The sequence below is a fragment of the Salvelinus fontinalis genome, chromosome 27, assembly GCF_029448725.1.
Source record: "Salvelinus fontinalis isolate EN_2023a chromosome 27, ASM2944872v1, whole genome shotgun sequence".
NCBI lineage: Eukaryota > Metazoa > Chordata > Actinopteri > Salmoniformes > Salmonidae > Salvelinus > Salvelinus fontinalis.
The window spans coordinates 32,686,472-32,707,412 of record NC_074691.1 but is presented as its reverse complement, the minus strand read 5'-3'; the positions used below and the strand labels follow the sequence as shown (position 1 = coordinate 32,707,412).

Here is a 20,941-nt window from a genome sequence, read left to right as displayed (position 1 = left end):
CCCACCATGCCCTGGGACATTACCACACACAGAGCTAATCCCACCAAGCCCTGGGACACCACCACACACAGAGCTAATCCCACCATGCCCTGCGACACCACCACACACAGAGCTAATCCCACCATGCCCTGGGACATTACCACACAGAGCTAATCCCACCAAGCCCTGGGGCACCACCACACACAGAGCTAATCCCACCATGCCCTGGGACATTACCACCACACACAGAGCTAATCCCACCAAGCCCTGGGGCACCACCACACACAGATCTAATCCCACCATGCCCTGCGACACCACCAAACACAGAGCTAATCCCACCATGCCCTGGGGCACCACCACACACAGAGCTAATCCCACCATGTTCTGGGGCACCACCACACACAGAGCTAATCCCACCATGTTCTGGGGCACCACCACACACAGAGCTAATCCCACCATGTTCTGGGGCACCACCACACACAGAGCTAATCCCACCATGTTCTGGGGCACCACCACACACAGAGCTAATCCCACCATGTTCTGGGGCACCACCACACACAGAGCTAATCCCACCATGTTCTGCGGAACCACCACACACAGAGCTAATTCCACCATGTTCTGGGGCACCACCACACACAGAGCTAATCCCACCATGTTCTGGGGCACCACCACACACAGAGCTAATCCCACCATGTTCAGGGGCACCACCACACACAGAGCTAATCCCACCATGTTCTGCGGAACCACCACACACAGTGCTAATTCCACCATGCCCTGGGACACCACCACACACAGAGCTAATCCCACCATGCCCTGCGACACCACCACACACAGAGCTAATCCCAACATGCCCTGGGACACTACCATACACAGAGCTAATCCCACCAGGCCCTGAGACACTACCACACAGAGCTAATCCCACCATGCCCTGGGACACTACCACACAGAGAATTTATCCCACCATGTCTGTGTTTTTCTCTTTTGTCTATACAATGAGATACGTTTCTGTTTTTGGAAAATGTGTTTGTTATTCACTATTCAGAACATCATGTCTTCAAACATTCGTTTTTGCTTTTATCTCTTTCAGTTTAATTTATAGGCTACAGTGTGTGTGTGTGTGTGTGTGTGTGTGTGTGTGTGTGTGTGTGTGTGTGTGTGTGTGTGTGTGTGGGTGTGTGTGTGTGTGTGGGTGTGGGTGTGGGTGTGTGTGGGTGTGGGTGTGGGTGTGTGTACATGTGTGTGTGTACATGTGTGTGTGTTTCTGGTCATGTACTATGCTTCTCCTTGGACACGATTCACATTTTAACCGTGACATCCTTCAGTGATGATGAGAAGCTCTTAGTGTCTCTCATAGTGGGACAGCGTTCAGTAATCATGAGAAGCTCTTAGTGTCTCTCATAGTGGGACAGCGTTCAGTAGTCATGAGAAGCTCTTAGTGTCTCTCATAGTGGGACAGCGTTCAGTAATCATGAGAAGCTCTTAGTGTCTCTCATAGTGGGACAGCGTTCAGTAATCATGAGAAGCTCTTAGTGTCTCTCATAGTGGGACAGCGTTCAGTAGTCATGAGAAGCTCTTAGTGTCTCTCATAGTGGGACAGCGTTCAGTAGTTATGAGAAGCTCTTAGTGTCTCTCATAGTGGGACATCGTTCAGTAATCATGAGAAGCTCTTAGTGTCTCTCATAGTGGGACAGCGTTCAGTAATCATGAGAAGCTCTTAGTATCTCTCATAGTGGGACAGCGTTCAGTAGTCAAGAGAAGCTCTTAGTGTCTCTCATAGTGGGACAGCGTTCAGTAGTTATGAGAAGCTCTTAGTGTCTCTCATAGTGAGACAGCGTTCAGTAGTCATGAGAAGCTCTTAGTGTCTCTTATAGTGGGACAGCGTTCAGTAGTCATGAGAAGCTCTTAGTGTCTCTCATAGTGGGACAGCGTTCAGTAGTCATGAGAAGCTCTTAGTGTCTCTCATAGTGGGACAGCGTTCAGTAGTCATGAGAAGCTCTTAGTGTCTCTCATAGTGGGACAGCGTTCAATAGTCATGAGAAGCTCTTAGTGTCTCTCATAGTGGGACAGCATTCAGTAGTCATGAGAAGCTCTTAGTGTCTCTCATAGTGGGACAGCGTTCAGTAATCATGAGAAGCTCTTAGTGTCTCTCATAGTGGGACAGCGTTCAGTAGTCATGAGAAGCTCTTAGTGTCTCTCATAGTGGGACAGCGTTCAGTAGTCATGAGAAGCTCTTAGTGTCTCTCATAGTGGGACAGCGTTCAGTAGTCATGAGAAGCTCTTAGTGTCTCTCATAGTGGGACAGCGTTCAGTAGTCATGAGAAGCTCTTAGTGTCTCTCATAGTGGGACAGCGTTCAGTAGTCATGCTGCACTCCTTCCTTCCTTAAGCACGACCAGGCACTTTTAGAAGATGCATTTTCCATGTTTTACCTGCTCCCTCCATAATGAGCTGAGATGAAACATTGTTGAGAGAGAGAGAGAGAGAGAGTTTTTTAAAATTAATGATGTGAAAGAGCGTGTTGACTTTTCACTTATCTCGTACGCTCGTCTTTATGGGTCACTAGGTGTAGTCAGTGAGCTCGTCTCTACGGGTCACTAGGTGTAGTCAGTGAGCTCGTCTCTACAGGTCACTAGGTGTAGTCAGTCAGCTCATCTCTACAGGTCACTAGGTGTAGTCAGTGAGCTCGTCTCTACGGGTCAGTAGGTGTAGTCAGTGAGCTCGTCTCTACAGGTCACTAGGTGTAGTCAGTCAGCTCATCTCTACAGGTCACTAGGTGTAGTCAGTGAGCTCGTCTCTACGGGTCACTAGGTGTAGTCAGTGAGCTCGTCTCTACGGGTCACTAGGTGTAGTCAGTGAGCTCGTCTCTACAGGTCACTAGGTGTAGTCAGTGAGCTCGTCTCTACGGGTCACTAGATGTAGTCAGTGAGCTCGTCTCTACGGGTCACTAGGTGTAGTCAGTGAGCTCGTCTCTACGGGTCACTAGGTGTAGTCAGTGAGCTCGTCTCTACAGGTCACTAGGTGTAGTCAGTGAGCTCGTCTCTACGGGTCACTAGATGTAGTCAGTGAGCTCGTCTCTACGGGTCACTAGGTGTAGTCAGTGAGCTCGTCTCTACAGGTCACTAGGTGTAGTCAGTGAGCTCGTCTCTACGGGTCACTAGATGTAGTCAGTGAGCTCGTCTCTACGGGTCACTAGGTGTAGTCAGTGAGCTCGTCTCTACGGGTCACTAGGTGTAGTCAGTGAGCTCGTCTCTACAGGTCACTAGGTGTAGTCAGTGAGCTCGTCTCTACGGGTCACTAGATGTAGTCAGTGAGCTCGTCTCTACGGGTCACTAGGTGTAGTCAGTGAGCTCGTCTCTACGGGTCACTAGGTGTAGTCAGTGAGCTCGTCTCTACGGGTCACTAGGTGTAGTCAGTGAGCTCGTCTCTACGGGTCAGTAGGTGTAGTCAGTGAGCTCGTCTCTACGGGTCACTAGGTGTAGTCAGTGAGCTCGTCTCTACGGGTCACTAGGTGTAGTCAGTGAGCTCGTCTCTACGGGTCACTAGGTGTAGTCAGTGAGCTCGTCTCCACAAGTCAGTAGGTGTAGTCAGTGAGCTCGTCTCTACGGGTCACTAGGTGTAGTCAGTGAGCTCGTCTCTACGGGTCACTAGGTGTAGTCAGTGAGCTCGTCTCTACGGGTCACTAGGTGTAGTCAGTGAGCTCGTCTCTACGGGTCAGTAGGTGTAGTCAGTGAGCTCGTCTCTACGGGTCACTAGGTGTAGTCAGTTAGCTCGTCTCTACGGGTCACTAGGTGTAGTCAGTGAGCTCGTCTCCACGGGTCACTAGGTGTAGTCAGTGAGCTCGTCTCTATGGGTCACTAGGTGTAGTCAGTGAGCTCGTCTCTATGGGTCAGTAGCTGTAGTCAGTGAGCTGCTCTTGAAAGGTCAACTAGTAGTCAGTGAGCTGCTCTTGAAAGGTCAAGTAGTTGAAACTGGATCAGCAGCACGACCAGGTTGACTGAGGACAGCCAGGAGTCATCAGGCCAGGTAGTCCTGAGGCATGATCCTTGGGATCAGGTGCTTCGGGTGTCACGTTCTGTCCTTAGTTCCTTTTTTATGTCTTTATTTTAGTTTGGTCAGGGCGGGAGTTGGGGTGGGCATTCTATGTTGTTTTTCTATGTTTTGTTCTGTTGTTCTATTTCTATGTGTTTGGCCTAGTATGGTTCTCAATCAGAGGCAGGTGTCAGTCATTGTCTCTGATTGGGAGCCATATTTAGGTAGGCTGTTTTCCTTTGTGTTTTGTGGGTGGTTGTTTCCTGTGTCTGTACCTGCACCATACGGGACTGTTTTGATTTCCGTTGGTTCATTCACTTTGTTATTTTGTATTTTTGTAGTGTTCAGTTTTATATATTAAAATGGACACTTACCACGCTGCACATTGGTCCGATATCTATTACTCCTCGTCAGAAGAAGAGGAAAGTTGTTGCATGGGGAGGGAGAGAGAGAATTAGAGGGAGCCTACTTAAATTCCCCCAGGACGCCAGATGAGACAGGAGAATTACACCAGATATATCAGACTGCATCTAGGATATCGCACAAGGTTAAATTTAGATCCTCAGTGAGGTGGTTAACCGTTTTTTGTACTCTGACGTCCTTGGATAGATGGAGGGAGTGTGGAAGGGCATCTAGGAATCTTTGCGTTGTCCGAGAATTTATAGCACGGCTTTTGAAGATCCTTGGTGGTGGTCTGAGCCGATTATTTCTTGCGACTGCAAACGTAATAAGATGCTGGTCCAATAGTCCAGGATTATGAAGAAAAAACATTTAGATCCACAATATTTATTCCACTGGACAAAACTAGATCCAGGGTATGACTGTGGCAGTGAGTTGGTCCGGAGACATGTTGGACAAAACCCATTGAGTCAATGATGGCTCTGAAAACCTTTTAGAGTGAGTCTGTGGACTTTTTCATGTGAATATTAAAGTCACCAAAAATTGGAATATTATCTGCCATGACTACAAGGTCCGATAGGAATTCAGGGAACTCAGTGAGGAACGCTGTATATTGCCCAGGAGGCCTGTACACAGTAGCTATATAAAGTGATTGAGTAGGCTGCATAGATTTCATGACTATAAGCTCAAAAGATGAAAATGTAGTCCTTTTTTTTGTAAATTTAAATTTGCTGTCATAAATGTCAGCAACACCATCGCCTTTGCGAGATGCACGTGGGATATGGTCACTAGTGTAACCAGGAGGAAAGGCCTCATTGAACACAGCAAATTCATCAGGCTTGAGCCATGTTTCAGTCAGGCCAATCACATCAAGATTATGATCAGTGATTAGTTCATTGACTATGACTGCCCTGGAAGTGAGGGATCAAAAATTAAGAAATGCTATTTTGAGATGTGAGGTATCACGATCTCTTTCAATAATGGCAGGAATGGAGGAGGTCTTTATCCTAATAAGATTGCTAAGGTGAAAACCGCCATGTTTAGTTTTGCCCAACCTAGGTCGAGGCACAGACACAGTCTCAATGGGGATAGCTGAGCTGACTACACTGACTGTGCTAGTGGCAGGCTCCACTAAGCTGGCATGCTGGCTAACAGCCTGCTGCCTGGCCTGCACCCTATTTCATTGTGGAGCTAGAGGAGTTAGAGCCCTGTCTATGTTGGTAGATAAGATGAGAGCACCCCTCCAGCCTCAACAGTCCAGGCTTGGTCCTGTTTGTGTGTGAGGTGTGTCTCAGTCTCTTTTAGGAGGGGCAGAAAACAGTTTTCAACCAGCAATTGAGTTGTGAGACTCTGCTGTAGAGCTCATCACTCCCCCTAACTGGGAGGGGGCCAGAGACAATTACACGATGCCGACACATCTTTCTAGCTGATTTACACGCTGAAGCTATGTTGCGCTTGGTGAACTCTGACAGTTTCACCCTAACATCATTGGTGCCAACGTGGATAACAATATCCCTATAATCTCTACACTCGCCAGATTTAGCCTTAGCCAGCACCATCTTCATATTAGCCTTAACGTCGGCAGCCCTGCTCCCTGGTGAACAAGTCAAATATTGTGGGTAATGGAGTCACCAATGACTAGGGTATTCAATTTGTCAGAGCTAATGGTGGGAGGCTTCGGCGTCTCAGACCCCGTACCGGGTGGAGGAGAGACCTGAGAAGACTCGGACTCTGACTCCGACTAGTTGCTTAATGGGGAGAACCGGTTGAAAGTTTCTGTCGGCTGAATGAGCGACACCAGCTGAGCATGTCGACAGCATGTCTTCTTAGAAGCCTTGAGAAAATTGTCCGGCTCCGGGGACTGTGCGAGGGGATTTATACTACTATCTCTACTTACTGGTGACACAGACACCCTTGCTACATTTAATTTCATCCCTTGCTACATTCATCCCTTTGCTACATTTATCCCTTGCTACATTTAATTTCCCTTCACGATTGCTACATTTAATTTCCCTTCACGATTGCATCTGAAGCTGGGCTTGCAACACGCCTATCCTCACCATAAGGCGATTGTTCTCCTGTATATTACGAGTACAGCATTTGTAATTAGTAATTAGTAATTAGCATAATGTTAATGTTACTACTTAGCTTCGGCTGATAGAGGTCCTGACGAACCATGTCCAGATCAAGTGTCCGGGATGGAAAAGTTGAATGCAAAAATAAAAACCCAAACATTAACAAACAGCACAACAGTACAGAGACAAATCAGGAAGCTGAGGGCGGGGCAATGAGGCTGTAACGTGATGTATTTTTACACCATGAAGGAGGAGTGTTCTTCCACCCTCTGCTCACCTACGCAGAGACAAAATGAAGAGAATGATGAAGTGGAGGACAAGAAAAACCCCTCCATCCTTCACTTCTGATTCGTCAAATGTCTCCAGATTCTCCAGACTGACCAACTGCTGTCATGCCACGCCAGTGAATCACACACGAGAGAGAGAGAGAGAGAGAGAGAGGGAGAGAGGGATTGAGAGGGAGAGAAAAAGAGATTGAGAGGGAGAGAAAGAGAGATAGAGAGGGAGAGAAAGAGAGATAGAGAGGGAGAGAAAGATAGATTGAGAGAGAGAGAGAAAGATTGATAGGGAGAGAAAGAGAGATAGAGAGGGAGAGTTAGAGAGATAGAGAGAGAGAGGGAGAATGTTCAGTATGGATGTAAGGCTACAGTCTTTTTCATGTCAGTTGTTCTAATCCCCTCTGGGAATGTTTCAGTCTAATTACCTGCTTTAAAGGCCCACAGCCAACTGGACATGTGTGTGTGTGTGTGTGTGTGTGTGTGTGTGTGTGTGTGTGTGTGTGTGTGTGTGTGTGCAGCGACCCAAGAGGCCTGATGACATGACGTTTGTTAATGGATCAGTGAAGAGATTAGACCTAGTGAATCAGGTCGTGTGTGTGTGCGTGTGCGTGTGTGCGTGTGTGTGTGTGTGTGTGTGTGTTTGCTAAAGCCCAACATCTTTAAAATGTCATTGAAAACACTACACCACAGTGGTACTACCTACAGACATTCAGTGAAAACATGTTCACTAAAGCAGCGTTCATTTTGTGAGAAATGAAAACATAGAGTTGGATCCGAGTTTACTCCTCAAGGATTGTTCTTGCCGAAAGGAGGAGAAAGCAGTTTTAGATTAAAACCTGAGGCTTCGTGTCTAGTTCGTTAGTTTCTCTGCAGTTCAATTAAAGTACTTCCATAGAAATGATGAACGTAACCTGTTGTGCATCCTTCCAACATGAGTGCCTCTTGCCTTAAAGATCGTTGCTCTAATCCTGAATGAGATGTAGCTGTTTTTCTTTGCTTGCAAAGACTGTTTTCTCTGTATGCTTATCATGTCTATATAGCACCTTATATCACCCATCTGGAGCAGCAGTCTCGTGGTAGTCTAGTACAGTGGCTCCCAAAGTGGTTCCAAATTGTGGGTCCCCCCCCCCCAAAAAAACCTCAGGCTTTAAACTTAATCTTGAACGTTGTAATACTTGAATGCACAAGCTGCAATTTCGAAATTGGGTAGTGCATCAGATCCTCTTGTCATATTAGTCATTACCTACCTTAGAGAGATATTTATAACTTGTCCTGATCAACTAGCCCATGTCAGCTAACATTTTTTTGTGTCATCTTTTTGTCACTCAAATATTACATTTAAAACTGCAACATTTTCTTTGTACGCCATGAGAAAATGTGTAGAATTGCAGGAAATACATTTGTGTCACGAACATTAGAAATAGAAGTGGCGTGTGCGTGCACGTGCGCAGGTGGGGGTGTGGGATGTTCCCCAATGCTGGAAGGGGGTCCCCGAATGGAAAAAGATTGGGATCACATGGTCTAAAACTTACTAGACCATGTGATCCCAAACGTTTTCCATTCGGGGACCCCCTTCCAGAATTGGGGAACACCAGGAGAACCACTGTATAACTCTAGTCCATTCCCTCACACTGAGTCTCTCTGAATCTGAAGCGTTGCGTGCTAAAACCCACTCAGAACTATGAGAGAAAACTCCCACTTTAAAACCCTTTCCATGTAGCGCCTGCTTGCCTTGTGAATATCTAAGCAGCTCCGATCAAACATGTTGGCAGGTTACTTTAAAGTAGCAAGTTGGTGAGAAAGTCATTTGCGGTGAGAAACCACCAAGGTCCTGACTGTCCTCTCTCTCTCTCTCTCTCTCTCTCTCTCTCTCTCTCTCTCGCTCTCTATCTCCATCTCCATCTCCATCTCCATCTCCATCTCCATCTCCATCTTTCTCTCTCTCTCTCTCTCTCTCTCTCTCTCTCTCTCTCTCTCTCTCTCTCTCTCTCTCTCTCTCTCTCCATCTCCATCTCCATCTCCATCTCCATCTCCATCTCCATCTTTCTCTCTCTCTCTCTCTCTCTCTCTATCTCTCTCTCGCGCTCTATCTCCATCTCCATCTCCATCTTTCTCTCTCTCTCTCTCTCTCTCTCTCTCTCTCTCTCTCTCTCTCTCTCTCTCTCTCTCCTCCTCACTATCTCTCTCTCTATCTCCATCTCTCTCCCTCTCACTATCGCTCTCTCTCTCTATCTATCTGTCTCTATCTCTCTCTCTATCTATCTATCTGTCTCTCTATCTATCTGTCTCTATCTCTCTCTCTCTTTTTCTTTCTTTCTTTCTTTCTTTCTTTCTTTCTTTCTTTCTTTCTCTCTCTCTCTCTCCCTCTCTCCCTCACTCTCTCTCTCTCTCTCTCTCTCTCTCTGTCTCTGTCTCTCTGTCTCCTTCTCTCTCTCTCAGAGTGATGTAACCTTTAACTGTGTGGTTTAATAAAATATATGCTACTACATATAGGAGAGGCATCTGTCCTGGTGTTGGGTACTGACAGGCTGGCGGGAACATTGTGTCTGCTTCCAGGCCGCTAGCTAAATCTAATCACATTAATTAAGCAATAAGACACCTTGGGGATATGTGGTAAATGGCCAATATACCACGGCTAAGGGCTGTTCTTAGTGCCTGGATACAGCCCTTAGTCGTGGTATATTGGCCAAGTACCGCAAACCCCAGAGGTGCCTTTTTGCTACTATAAACTGGTTACCAACGTAGTTAGAGCAGTAAAAATAAATGTCTTGTCATACCTGTGGCATACGGTCTGATATACCACAGCTGTCAGCCATTTAGCATTCAGGGCTTGAAACACCCAGTTTATAATTGATAAAGAATTATGATGCTAGCTAGTATAGCTATCAACTCTGTGGTATACCATTGGAGTCTACATTCTTAGAAAAACATATTATAACTAGAACCTAAAAAGGTTTCTCAGATGTCCCAATGTGAGAACCCTTTTTGGGTTCCAGGTAGAACCTATTCACGAAGAACCGTTTTGGAATCTCTAAGAGTGTATATTGTCTAATATTCCGTGATACTGTATGGCTGTGAAGACATTGGGACAAGTGGTTATGTTACCATGGCAATACTAGCACACCACCTGTAGTAGAATGCATGGCCAATACCTTATTTTATTGTAAGGAGTATAATTGTGTATGTTTCTAGGAGTTCATTCATAGTTCAGTGAGGGGGGGGGGTTAACTAAGTCATGTTTAAATGGGTTGTTGAACTTTTTCTGTTACTGTAGTGTACTCTACTGTTTGTTGTTAGCGCAGCAGAACTGAATCAAACACTGCTATCCGTTGACATCTTCTGCAAAGATCTTGATTCCTGGTCTTCCATGGTATCACGATATTACAAATGCAATGGAGATTTCTGCATTGATTGTAGATATGAAGCTCATAATGGAATTGGTTCTCAGCCAGGCATTGAAAATGATATTGTTCTGAGCATCTCTGCTATTCTATATGTAAGATGTGGCATCTCATATTGACACATTTTACCAATGGGAAAAAAAATCAAAGATCAACCTGAAGACTGCCTGCTGAATGAAAGTGGTTGATACCAGTTAATAAAGACATGTTGTGCGTGTTTGAGGTCGACTGCAGAGAGTCACTGATCTACAAATCATTTTTTTTTCCAAAGATATTCTCATTATTATGTGATCAGGATGAATGATTCTTCACTCTGCTGCACGTTGCTTTTCCAGGTTGCCTGTAACAAGAAAGTCGTTGATATATTTTAATAAATGTAATTTTCTTCTTCCCGTCTCCTTCCAGACGGAAGGCAAGGTGGGCGTGACGTTCAACATCGGCACGGTGGACATCAGTGTGAAGGAGTTAAACACTGCGATCAATGACGGGAAATATCACCTGGTTCGATTCACAAGGAATGGGGGAAACGCCACCCTGCAGGTGGATAACTGGCCAATCAACGAACACTTCCCCGCAGGTACCAACCAATATCACCGTCTGGCATCTCAAACACTAACCTTTGACCTAGGACCTTTGATTGTTAACTTGTGTTAATGAGAAAGAGTTGGTCCCAATTCATTCCCTTGCCTTCTTCAATGGTGACTCTTTGATGTTCGCAGATCTGAAGGGTCTGGATAAGTACAAGCAGTGTAATGGTGGAGCTTCTGCCAATATTTCTTCCACCTTACATATCTGCAAACATGGGAGGTTCAGAGCCAAAGGGTTAGGTCCTAAGGGAAAGGTCTAGGGGAGTGAATTGGTAACTGCTGGTAATGTGAAAGTTAGATCTCTGTTAGACCCACTGGACATCACCTGTTTACAAAGGTCAACTGACAAGGCTGTTAAGTCAAAATATCAGTAGGTAGAGGATGAGTATACAGCCAATAATTGGTTCAGTCCCATAGTGGGACGAAGAACACTAGCATGGTGCCAAGCACTCCAATTTACTGATGTGAGAACAGATGTGAACTGGTGAAATGATGCTATGCCCCTTGCTCCAGTCTATTCCCCCCAGTCTTAAAGGGTATATGCGAGAGCTGGGAATTGCCAGGGATCTCACGATACAATATTATCACAATACTTAGGTTCCGATACAATATTTATTGCGATTTTCATGAATCTCATAATTCTACAGCATACAGTGGTTCTTCCTTTAAAAATTGCGGGCCACTGCAGCACAGCTTGCAGGGTGCCGCAGAATTATGTGGCGCGTTGTTTGAGTGTCAGCCGTTGTTGCCTGAATGACACAATTTACCACAATCGGCCACCATCTACCACAAACAGTCGCGGCATAAGCTCAAAACTTTTAAAGGAAGAACCACTGTATGTATTGCGATTCCATATTGTGATTTTATTGCGATTCACGTTTCAAACATATTGCTCACTATTAACGGTGCTTTCAGAAAATATTCAAACCCACTGACTTATTCCACATTTGTTTGCATTACAGCCTGAATTCAAAATTGATAAAATATTTTTTTTTTCTCACCCATCTACACACTATTACATACTACCATAATGACATCACAATACCTCATAATGACATCACAATACCCCATAATAACATCACAATACCCCATAATGACAAAGTGAAACCTGTTTTTAGAATTTTTTGCACATTTATTGAAAATAAAATTCAGAAATATCTAATTTACATAAGTATTCACACCCCTGAGTCAATACTTTGTAGAAGCACCTTTGGCAGTGTTTACAGCTGGTAAGCAGCAATTTACAGATTCTGGGTAAGTCTCTAAGGGTGTTTCTCAAAATGCATACTACTGTGCTCAGAGAACATACAAATTGGACCATGGGAGGGTTGGAGTATGAGTCCAAATCAATATATGCGAAACGGAGCACTGAGGGCACTTGCGTACGGAGGGCAAATGCATTCTCGGTTTGTACATATTTTTGATCTTTGTACATATTCTTAAGCATGCATCGATAAAAGGTTCAACAGAAAGTATGCAAAGAAATATGATGCAACCATGTAAAAGATTACACAACATTTATTGAAATCAATGGCAGACAATATTTCAGCTGAAGCGAGAGAAAATACACTCCAACTTTGTAATGAAATGTTGCCTAATCACATCTCATATGTTACCTGACTGCAATGTTTTATCTTGATACGTTAATAAATGCATGCTGTGTTCATTTTGGCATGTTTACGTGCCTACGTACCATAGATGGCAAGCCCATAATAAGTCAATAGGGCTAACTGGCTAGGTACTAGTGCTGTTAGCTTGCCAGATAGCCACGAAGAACTATTAGCTAGCTATCCACAAATAATTGACATCTATCTTGCATAATATTAGTTTTAGGTCATTTTTGCCTGGTAAACTATCTGGTTAGCTACATTATTACGATTCACATATAGCTAGCTGATTGTTATGAAGTAAAATGGTTGCTTTGTGTATATCTTGTTTCGTCTCTATTGCCTTTGTTGTCCTGGCTGGAAGACGGTTCAGTGAATGGGTAAGTCCATAGTAAGTCAAAAGGGCAAACTGGCTAGCTAGCTAGCCACGAAGAACTGGTAGCTACCCAAATATATATATCTACCTTGCATAAAATTAGTTTCAGATCATCTTTGCCTGTTTAACTTGTTGGATAGTTAGATTATTACGCCGTCAGAGCATGAGAGTGTGGGCACGGTAGTATGCATATTGAGAAACACCCTAAGAGCTTTCCACATCTGGATTGTGCAACATTTGACCACAGTTCTTCAAGCTCTGTCAAAATGGTTGTTGAAATTGTCAAAACAATGCGATATAGCATTAAAAATAACATCCGGATATGTAACTTGATCGATTTATTCCTATCACTACTATATGCACCACACACACACACACACACACACACACACACACACACACACACACACACACACACACACACACACACACACACACACACACACACACACACACACACACACACACACACACACACACACACACACACACACACACACACACACACACACACAGGGCTCCCTAGTAGCGCAGGGGTTTAAGACACTGCATCTCAGTGCAAGAGGGGTCACTAGACTACCTGGTTTGAATCCAGGCTGCATCACATCTGGTTGTGATTGGGAGTCCCATAGGGCGGTGCACAATTGACCCAGTGTTGTCCAGGGTAGGCCGCCATTGTAAATACGAATGTGTTCTTCACTTACTTGCCTGGTTAAATTAAAAAAATACACAAACAGTACACACACACAAGGAGGGAGGTAAGGATATAGAGAGGGAGGAAGAAAGAGGAAAATGCTCCACTTAACTGGCCACGCACTGGGTCTCTCCCCCTACCTCCCTACAGGGGCTGGTCTCTCCCCTTACCCCTTACCTCCCTACAGGGGCTGGTCTCTCCCCCTACCTCCCTACAGGGGCTGGCCTAGCCCTGGGTCTCTCCCCCTACCTCCCTACAGGGGCTGGTCTCTCCCCCTACCTCCCTACAGGGGCTGGTCTCTCCCCCTACCTCCCTACAGGGGCTGGCCTAGCCCTGGGTCTCTCCCCCTACCTCCCTACAGGGGCTGGTCTCTCTCCCTACCTCCCTACAGGGGCTGGTCTCTCCCCCTACCTCCCTACAGGGGCTGGTCTCTCCCCCTACCTCCCTACAGGGACTGGTCTCTCCCACTACCTCCCTACAGGGGCTGGTCTCTCCCCCTACCTCCCTACAGGGGCTGGCCTAGCCCTGGGTCTCTCCTCTCTACCTCCCTCCTGGTTGCTGGCCTAGGTCTCTCCTCTCTACCTCCCTCCTGGTTGCTGGCCTAGCCCTGGTTCTCTCCCCTATTAGCCACCCAGAGGGATCACTCCAGATCCAAGGCAACATTCGACTGATGTGTGCAGGTCCCCTGGATTTTGGGAGACACTGTCAAACTGGCCACTAGGGGGCAAAAGAAAATCAACTAAAAACAAGGGCCTCACAATGGGATTGAATCAGCTGACTATGGAGCCAGAGTTTGCAGTTTAGACCACTCCCCAATCTGCCCACAATGCTTTAGGAAGACCATTTGGAATTAATGCCTAAAGTTTTAACTATATCCTTTATCCTTAAAGTGATACTGACAGTGTTTAATTAAAATGACATCTTAATACGGTCTGTTCATATACACCCCCCCCCCCCCCCCCCCCCCCACCCCCCAGGGAGAATATGCCGCTTTTGTTACATTTTTTGACAAGCGGGCACTTTGATATTGTCATTTTCACGTTTTCATACATTCATAGAATGTTTTGGTAATGACGCAGAGTAAGGCATTTGTGAACATTCTGTAGCAATAGAGTGGGAATGTGGTCGTGCGTTTGGACAATTAACAGACACTGCAGTAAATAAAACTATATGTAAATATCACGATACTCCTCCTACATGTGGGAACTTTCTCACCCTCAGTTGATGCACATCACCAACAACAAGTTCAACAACTAATGTTAGAGCGAAATGAGCTTCAATCTAAGGAAACAGTAGATAAACTTTCTGAAACTTTTTCAGCTAATTGCGTCAAAATGGCGCTTATAAATGATGGGGCTTGTCTCAAGCTACGTTTTGACAATTTAATGGGAACTTGCCTGACAGCCCATTTGAACGATACCAAAAACATTTGATTGACAACAAAGAGATATGCTAACTGTGGATAACAGTCATTCAAGTTCAGCATAGCTAGCTAGCAAAGTGATTCACATTTCTTGGTAGCTAACCAAATCATGCCTGCATCTCTAGCTGTAGCCACAGAAATACAATATAGAGGAAAATGTCGGCCACTCACCCACTCGTCCAATGACAAATCCTCCCATTAGCTAGCTAGCTAACGTTAGCCTCCGTGTTTATAGCTAACATACATAACAGGTAAGCTAGCTAGCCCAGTCAGGAGAGCATCCTGACGGGTTGCATCACTGCCTGGTGGCAACTGCCCGGCCTCCGACCGCAAGGCACCACAGAGGGTAGTGCGAACGGCCCAGTACTACACTGGGGCCAAGCTTCCTGCCATGCAGGACCTCTTTGCCAGGCGGTGTCAAAGGAAGGCCCTGAAAATTGTCAAAGACTCCAGCCACCCTAGTCATAGACTGTTCTCTCTGCTACTGCATGGCAAGCGGTACCGGAGCGCCAAGTCTAGGTCCAAGAGGCTTCTAAGCCTCTTGGATCTAGGTCGATAAGGCTCCTGAACATCTAGTCAAATGGCTACCCAGACTATTCACATCGCCCCCTCCCCTCTCCACATTACTGCCACTCTCTGTTGTCATCTATGCATAGTCACTTTAATTAACTCTACCTACACTACCTCAACTAACCGGTGCCCCCGCATATTGACTCTGTACCGGCACTCTCCTATATACACTGCTCAAAAAAATAAAGGGAACACTTAAACAACACAATGTAACTCCAAGTCAATCACACTTCTGTGAAATCAAACTGTCCACTTAGGAAGCAACACTGATTGACAATAAATTGCACATGCTGTTGTGCAAATGGAATAGACAACAGGTGGAAATTATAGGCAATTAGCAAAACACCCCCAATAAAGGAGTGGTTCTGCAGGTGGTGACCACAGACCACTTCTCAGTTCCTATGCTTCCTGGCTGATGTTTTGGTCACTTTTGAATGCTGGCGGTGCTCTCACTCTAGTGGTAGCATGAGGCGGAGTCTACAACCCACACAAGTGGCTCAGGTAGTGCAGCTCATCCAAGATGGCACATCAATGCGAGCTGTGGCAAGAAGGTTTGCTGTGTCTGTCAGCGGAGTGTCCAGAGCATGGAGGCGCTACCAGGAGACAGGCCAGTACATCAGGAGACGTGGAGGAGGACGTAGGAAGGCAACAACCCAGCAGCAGGACCGCTACCTCCGCCTTGTGCAAGGAGGAGCAGGACGAGCACTGCCAGAGCCCTGCAAAATGACCTCCAGCAGGCCACAAATGTGCATGTGTCTGCTCAAACAATCAGAAACAGACTCCATGAGGGTGGTATGAGGGCCCGACGTCCACAGGTGGGGGTTGTGCTTACAGCCCAACACCGTGCAGGACGTTTGGCATTTTCCAGAGAACACCAAGATTGGCAAATTCGCCACTGGCGCCCTGTGCTCTTCACAGATGAAAGCAGGTTCACACTGAGCACATGTGACAGACGTGACAGAGTCTGGAGACGCCGTGGAGAACGTTCTGCTGCCTGCAACATCCTCCAGCATGACCGGTTTGGCGGTGGGTCAGTCATGGCGTGGGGTGGCATTTCTTTGGGGGCCGCACAGCCCTCCATGTGCTCGCCAGAGGTAGCCTGACTGCCATTAGGTACCGAGATGAGATCCTCAGACCCCTTGTGAGACCATATGCTGGTGCGGTTGGCCCTGGGTTCCTCCTAATGCAAGACCATGCTAGACCTCATGTGGCTGGAGTGTGTCAGCAGTTCCTGCAAGAGGAAGGCATTGATGCTATGGACTGGCCCGCCCGTTCCCCAGACCTGAATCCAATTGAGCACATCTGGGACATCATGTCTCGCTCCATCCACCAACGCCACGTTGCACCACAGACTGTCCAGGAGTTGGCGGATGCTTTAGTCCAGGTCTGGGAGGAGATCCCTCAGGAGACCATCCGCCACCTCATCAGGAGCATGCCCAGGCATTGTAGGGAGGTCATACAGGCACGTGGAGGCCACACACACTACTGAGCCTCATTTTGACTTGTTTTAAGGACATTACATCAAAGTTGGATCAGCCTGTAGTGTGGTTTTCCACTTTAATTTTGAGTGTGACTCCAAATCCAGACCTCCATGGGTTGATAAATATGATTTCCATTGATAATTTCTGAGTGATTTTGTTGTCAGCACATTCAACTATGTAAAGAAAAAATTATTTAATAAGAATATTTCATTCATTCAGATCTAGGATGTGTTATTTTAGTGTTCCCTTTATTTTTTTGAGCAGTGTATATTGTTATTGTTTACTGCTGCTCTATAATTACTTGTTACTTGTATCTCTTATTCTTATCTGTATTTTTTTTAAACTGCACTGTTGGTTAGGGGCTCGTACGTAAGCATTTCACTGTAAGGTCTACACCTGTTGTATTCGGTGCATGTGACTAATACAATTTGATTTGATTATCCACCTTATGACTGACTTGTGATCATTGCCCTTGCTAGGGCTTCCGAGTGGCGCAGTGGGACTAAAAAACAGCATCTCAGTGCAAGAGGTGTCACTGCAGTACCTGGTTTGAGTCCAGGCTGCATCACACCCGGCTGTGATAGGGAGGCCCATAGGGCGGCGCTCAAATGGCCCAGTGTTGGCCGGGGTAGGCCGTCGTTGTAAATAAGAATTTATTCTTAACTGACTTGCCTCGATAAATAAAGGTTAAATAAAAAATGTATCGTTTGGTTTTATTGAAGCTCTCAGCCTTGGTTACATTCGTCCATTTTTTCCATTTATATTGAGTCACAACTGAAACAGGCATCTCAAATGACTGGAGGGTACACATTTACCAGGCCAGCTGTGATTTACAGCCTGCCAGCAATATTTGTTGTACTACCAAGAAATATATTGGTGAATTATATTAATGGTGCATTGAATGAACTGCATCCATGTTTTGGGCCAACAATGCTTTACTCTACGTCATGTAATCTATTTTTAAAACCTCTTATAAAGTTGGTTATGTAGCATAAACTGTGAATTTAATATTTTGGACTGATATTATGATTGCCGGTTTGTTTCATATCTGCAAAGTAGTTAAATGCTGTCAATTCCACTTTAACTTAGCCAGTCTGAATTAATGCCTAAACTTAACCCTATAGTTGTTTCTGGTTTAACTCTATCCCAAACCTTAATACTTAACTTAATCCAGTGGGTATTAATGCCTTAATTTAACCGTAAGAGTTATTTCAGTGTACCTAAATTGAACATATTTGTCACAGAAAGTCAGAAATGAAGTCAGTTTATTCATCAAAAGTAGACATTTGTCCAAAGACGTCGGGACATAAAGTCAGACTTTGATATCTTGTTGAGTCACCAGGTGTTTGAGAGCCAATCCTCCGCTCCTTAGTTCTGGTTAGCTATGCAGAAAAGCCCACAGGACCTGATAGAAAGCCTGGGATTCAAAATGGCTGACGTAGCTAAAGACAGGCAGGACTTGGATGATGACATTTCTATTGGTTTATTTGAAACAGCCTCCACTAAGGTTTCTTACACATCTTACAGAGTTGGCCCATTTCTCCCTTCCTCAACCCTGTGACATACCAGCCCAATAGTACGCTAGCTGCTAGCGACCTCCCAGAACTGGAAATAAGATTACATCTGAATCCCGAGAGCTCCAGGCGACCACTGTCCTCTTGTCTTGTCTGCCCATTTGTTTGTGTAGGGGTCAGTGAAAGTACAGATAGAGAAAACCATTTACGTCAAGCTCTCTCTTTCTCTCTCTCTCTCTCTCTTCTTTTATCATCTGTCTCTCTCTCTCTCTCATTTTCCTTCTTTCTAACCTTCCTTTGTACATTTTCTTATTCGCTAACACAAGCGAGGATGGGTTCAATTGTTCTCCTAACTACATTTTGTTTGGAGGTCTGCACCTATCTTCCTAGCCTAGCAGACTTAAAACATTATTATGCAGTCTTGCAGTCAGAATTAGGCTTTAGTGACTCACGTTTAGGACTTGTAGAACAAGTGTACTTTGTCTTCTCTTTGTTTTATGCCCCAGTAGGCTGGTCCTAATTCTATCTGACCTATTAGACCAATCTACACTGAGTGTACAACATGCTCTTTCCATGACATAGACTCACCAGGTGAATCCAGGTGAAAGGTATGATCTCTTGATAAATCCACATCAATCAGTGTAGATGAAGTGGAGGAGACAGTTTAAAGGGTTTTTAAGAGCTGAGACAGTTGAGATATTGATTGTGTATGTGTGCCATTCAGAGGGTGAACGGGCAAGACAAAATATTTAAGTGCCTTTGAACGGGTTATGGTAGTAGCTGCCAGTCGCACCGGTTTGTGTCAAGAACTGCAATGCTACTGGGTTTTTTACGATCAACAGTTTCCTGTGTGTATCAAGAATGGTCCACCACCCAAAGGACATCCAGCCAACTTGACACAGCTGTGGGAAGCATTGAAGTCAACATGGGCCAACATCCCTGTGGAAAGCTTTAGACACCTTGTAGAGTCCATGCCATAACAACATGAGGCTGTTCTGAGTGCAACATGGGGTACAACGTAATGTTAGGAAGGTGTTCTTGATGTTTTGTACACTCAGTGTAGTAGGCCTACGTCATCATCAATACTAGCTGCAGTTTGTGCCTGTGTTAAATGTTTGCTCTCTGGACCTTCCTAAAGAGCTAGTTTTCATTCAGTCAAAGTAGGTTTACATGCACACAAAAAAAGGATATATTTAACAGATTTTGGCCGAGTATGGCATTAATCAACTAAACACCTTACTCTGCTTATCATAATCGGCATGTGGTCATGATCAAAGTTAGCATACGCTGATTGAAACACCTGGTTTTCTGAGCAATCTTTCAAATTATTAGGACAAGTAAACAGTGTAATCGGCGTTCAAGCGCTTGTGCCAGCACCGGGTAGTGCCAGCATTGGCAGCACCGGGTAGTGCCAGCACCGGGTAGTGCCAGCGTAACGGACGTGAAAGCCGCGGCTTTTGTGGAGCGATGGGTAACGACGCTTCGTGGGTGACTGATGTTGATGTGTTTAGAGGGTCCCTGGTTCGCGCCCGTGTCGGGCCGAGGGGACGGTCTAAAGTTATACTGTTACATTGGTGCCGTGACCCAGATCACTGGTTGCTGCGGAAAAGGAGGAGGTTGAAAGGGGGGTGAGTGTAACGGATGTGAAATGGCTAGCTAGTTAGCGGGTACGCGCTAGTAGCGTTTCAATCGGTTATGTCACTTGCTCTGAAACCTAGAAGTAGTGGTTCCCCTTGCTCCGCAAGGGCCGCAACTTTTGTGGAGCGATGGGTAACGATGCTTCGTGGGTGTCAGTTGTTGATGTGTGCAGAGGGTCCCTGGTTCGCGCCCGGGTCGGGGCGAGGGGGCGGTCTAAAGTATCCCGAGCCTCCCTCTTATGCGTGAGTGAAGTGGGAAGCATGTAAACATTTTAAATGAACTACATTATTGTGTGCATTTAACTGTGGTCATTCAATCTGATCAACGCTAACCAGAAAAGTTGTTAAATGCTTGATGAATTCCTTTTCCTGTTTGAACAGAGTTAGAAAACAGAGAGGATTTTGTAATTTTATCCAGGTGATAACATCAAGTTTATTTCTATTCAGTCTGCATACTTGAAAGACAGATCGAATATGTGATAATGAATTTTTCTTCTCCCGCTTGTAATTTGCATTCAGTGATTAGTAATTCAACAATGATAGATTTTTTTGGCCCCCTCACTTGTAAAAGCATTGTCATTTCTTGAGTAATTACGGGTTAGGCTGCACCCTCATCGACTGCCTCCCTTGCACTCCACGAATGCTTAACCGGGAAAGCCTGTGTGTGTGCTCATGCATGTCTGCCTGCCTGTGTGTGTGTGTGTGTGTGTGTGTGTGTGTGTGTGTGTGTGTGTGTGTGTGTGTGTGTGTGTGTGTGTGTGTGTGTGTGTGTGTGTGTGTGTGTGTGTGTGTGTGTGTGTGTGTGTGTGTGTGTGTGTGTGTGTGTGTGTGTGTGTGTGTGTTGAAAGCCCCTAGTAAGCTCCTCGCCCTAGCGCCCTGTTCAATAAACAGT

General features: G+C 45.5%; 1 protein-coding gene across 1 annotated transcript in view; it reads left to right on the top strand.

Annotated features, from left to right (window-relative positions):
- Positions 1 to 20,941, top strand: part of LOC129825670 (neurexin-3b-beta-like) — a 108,002-nt gene that overhangs the window by 14,551 nt on the left and 72,510 nt on the right. The window contains exon 3 of the mRNA XM_055885857.1: positions 10,496 to 10,737. Within this exon, the coding sequence (XP_055741832.1) occupies positions 10,496 to 10,737 (242 nt within the window). The remainder of the gene's footprint in view (positions 1 to 10,495; positions 10,738 to 20,941) is intronic.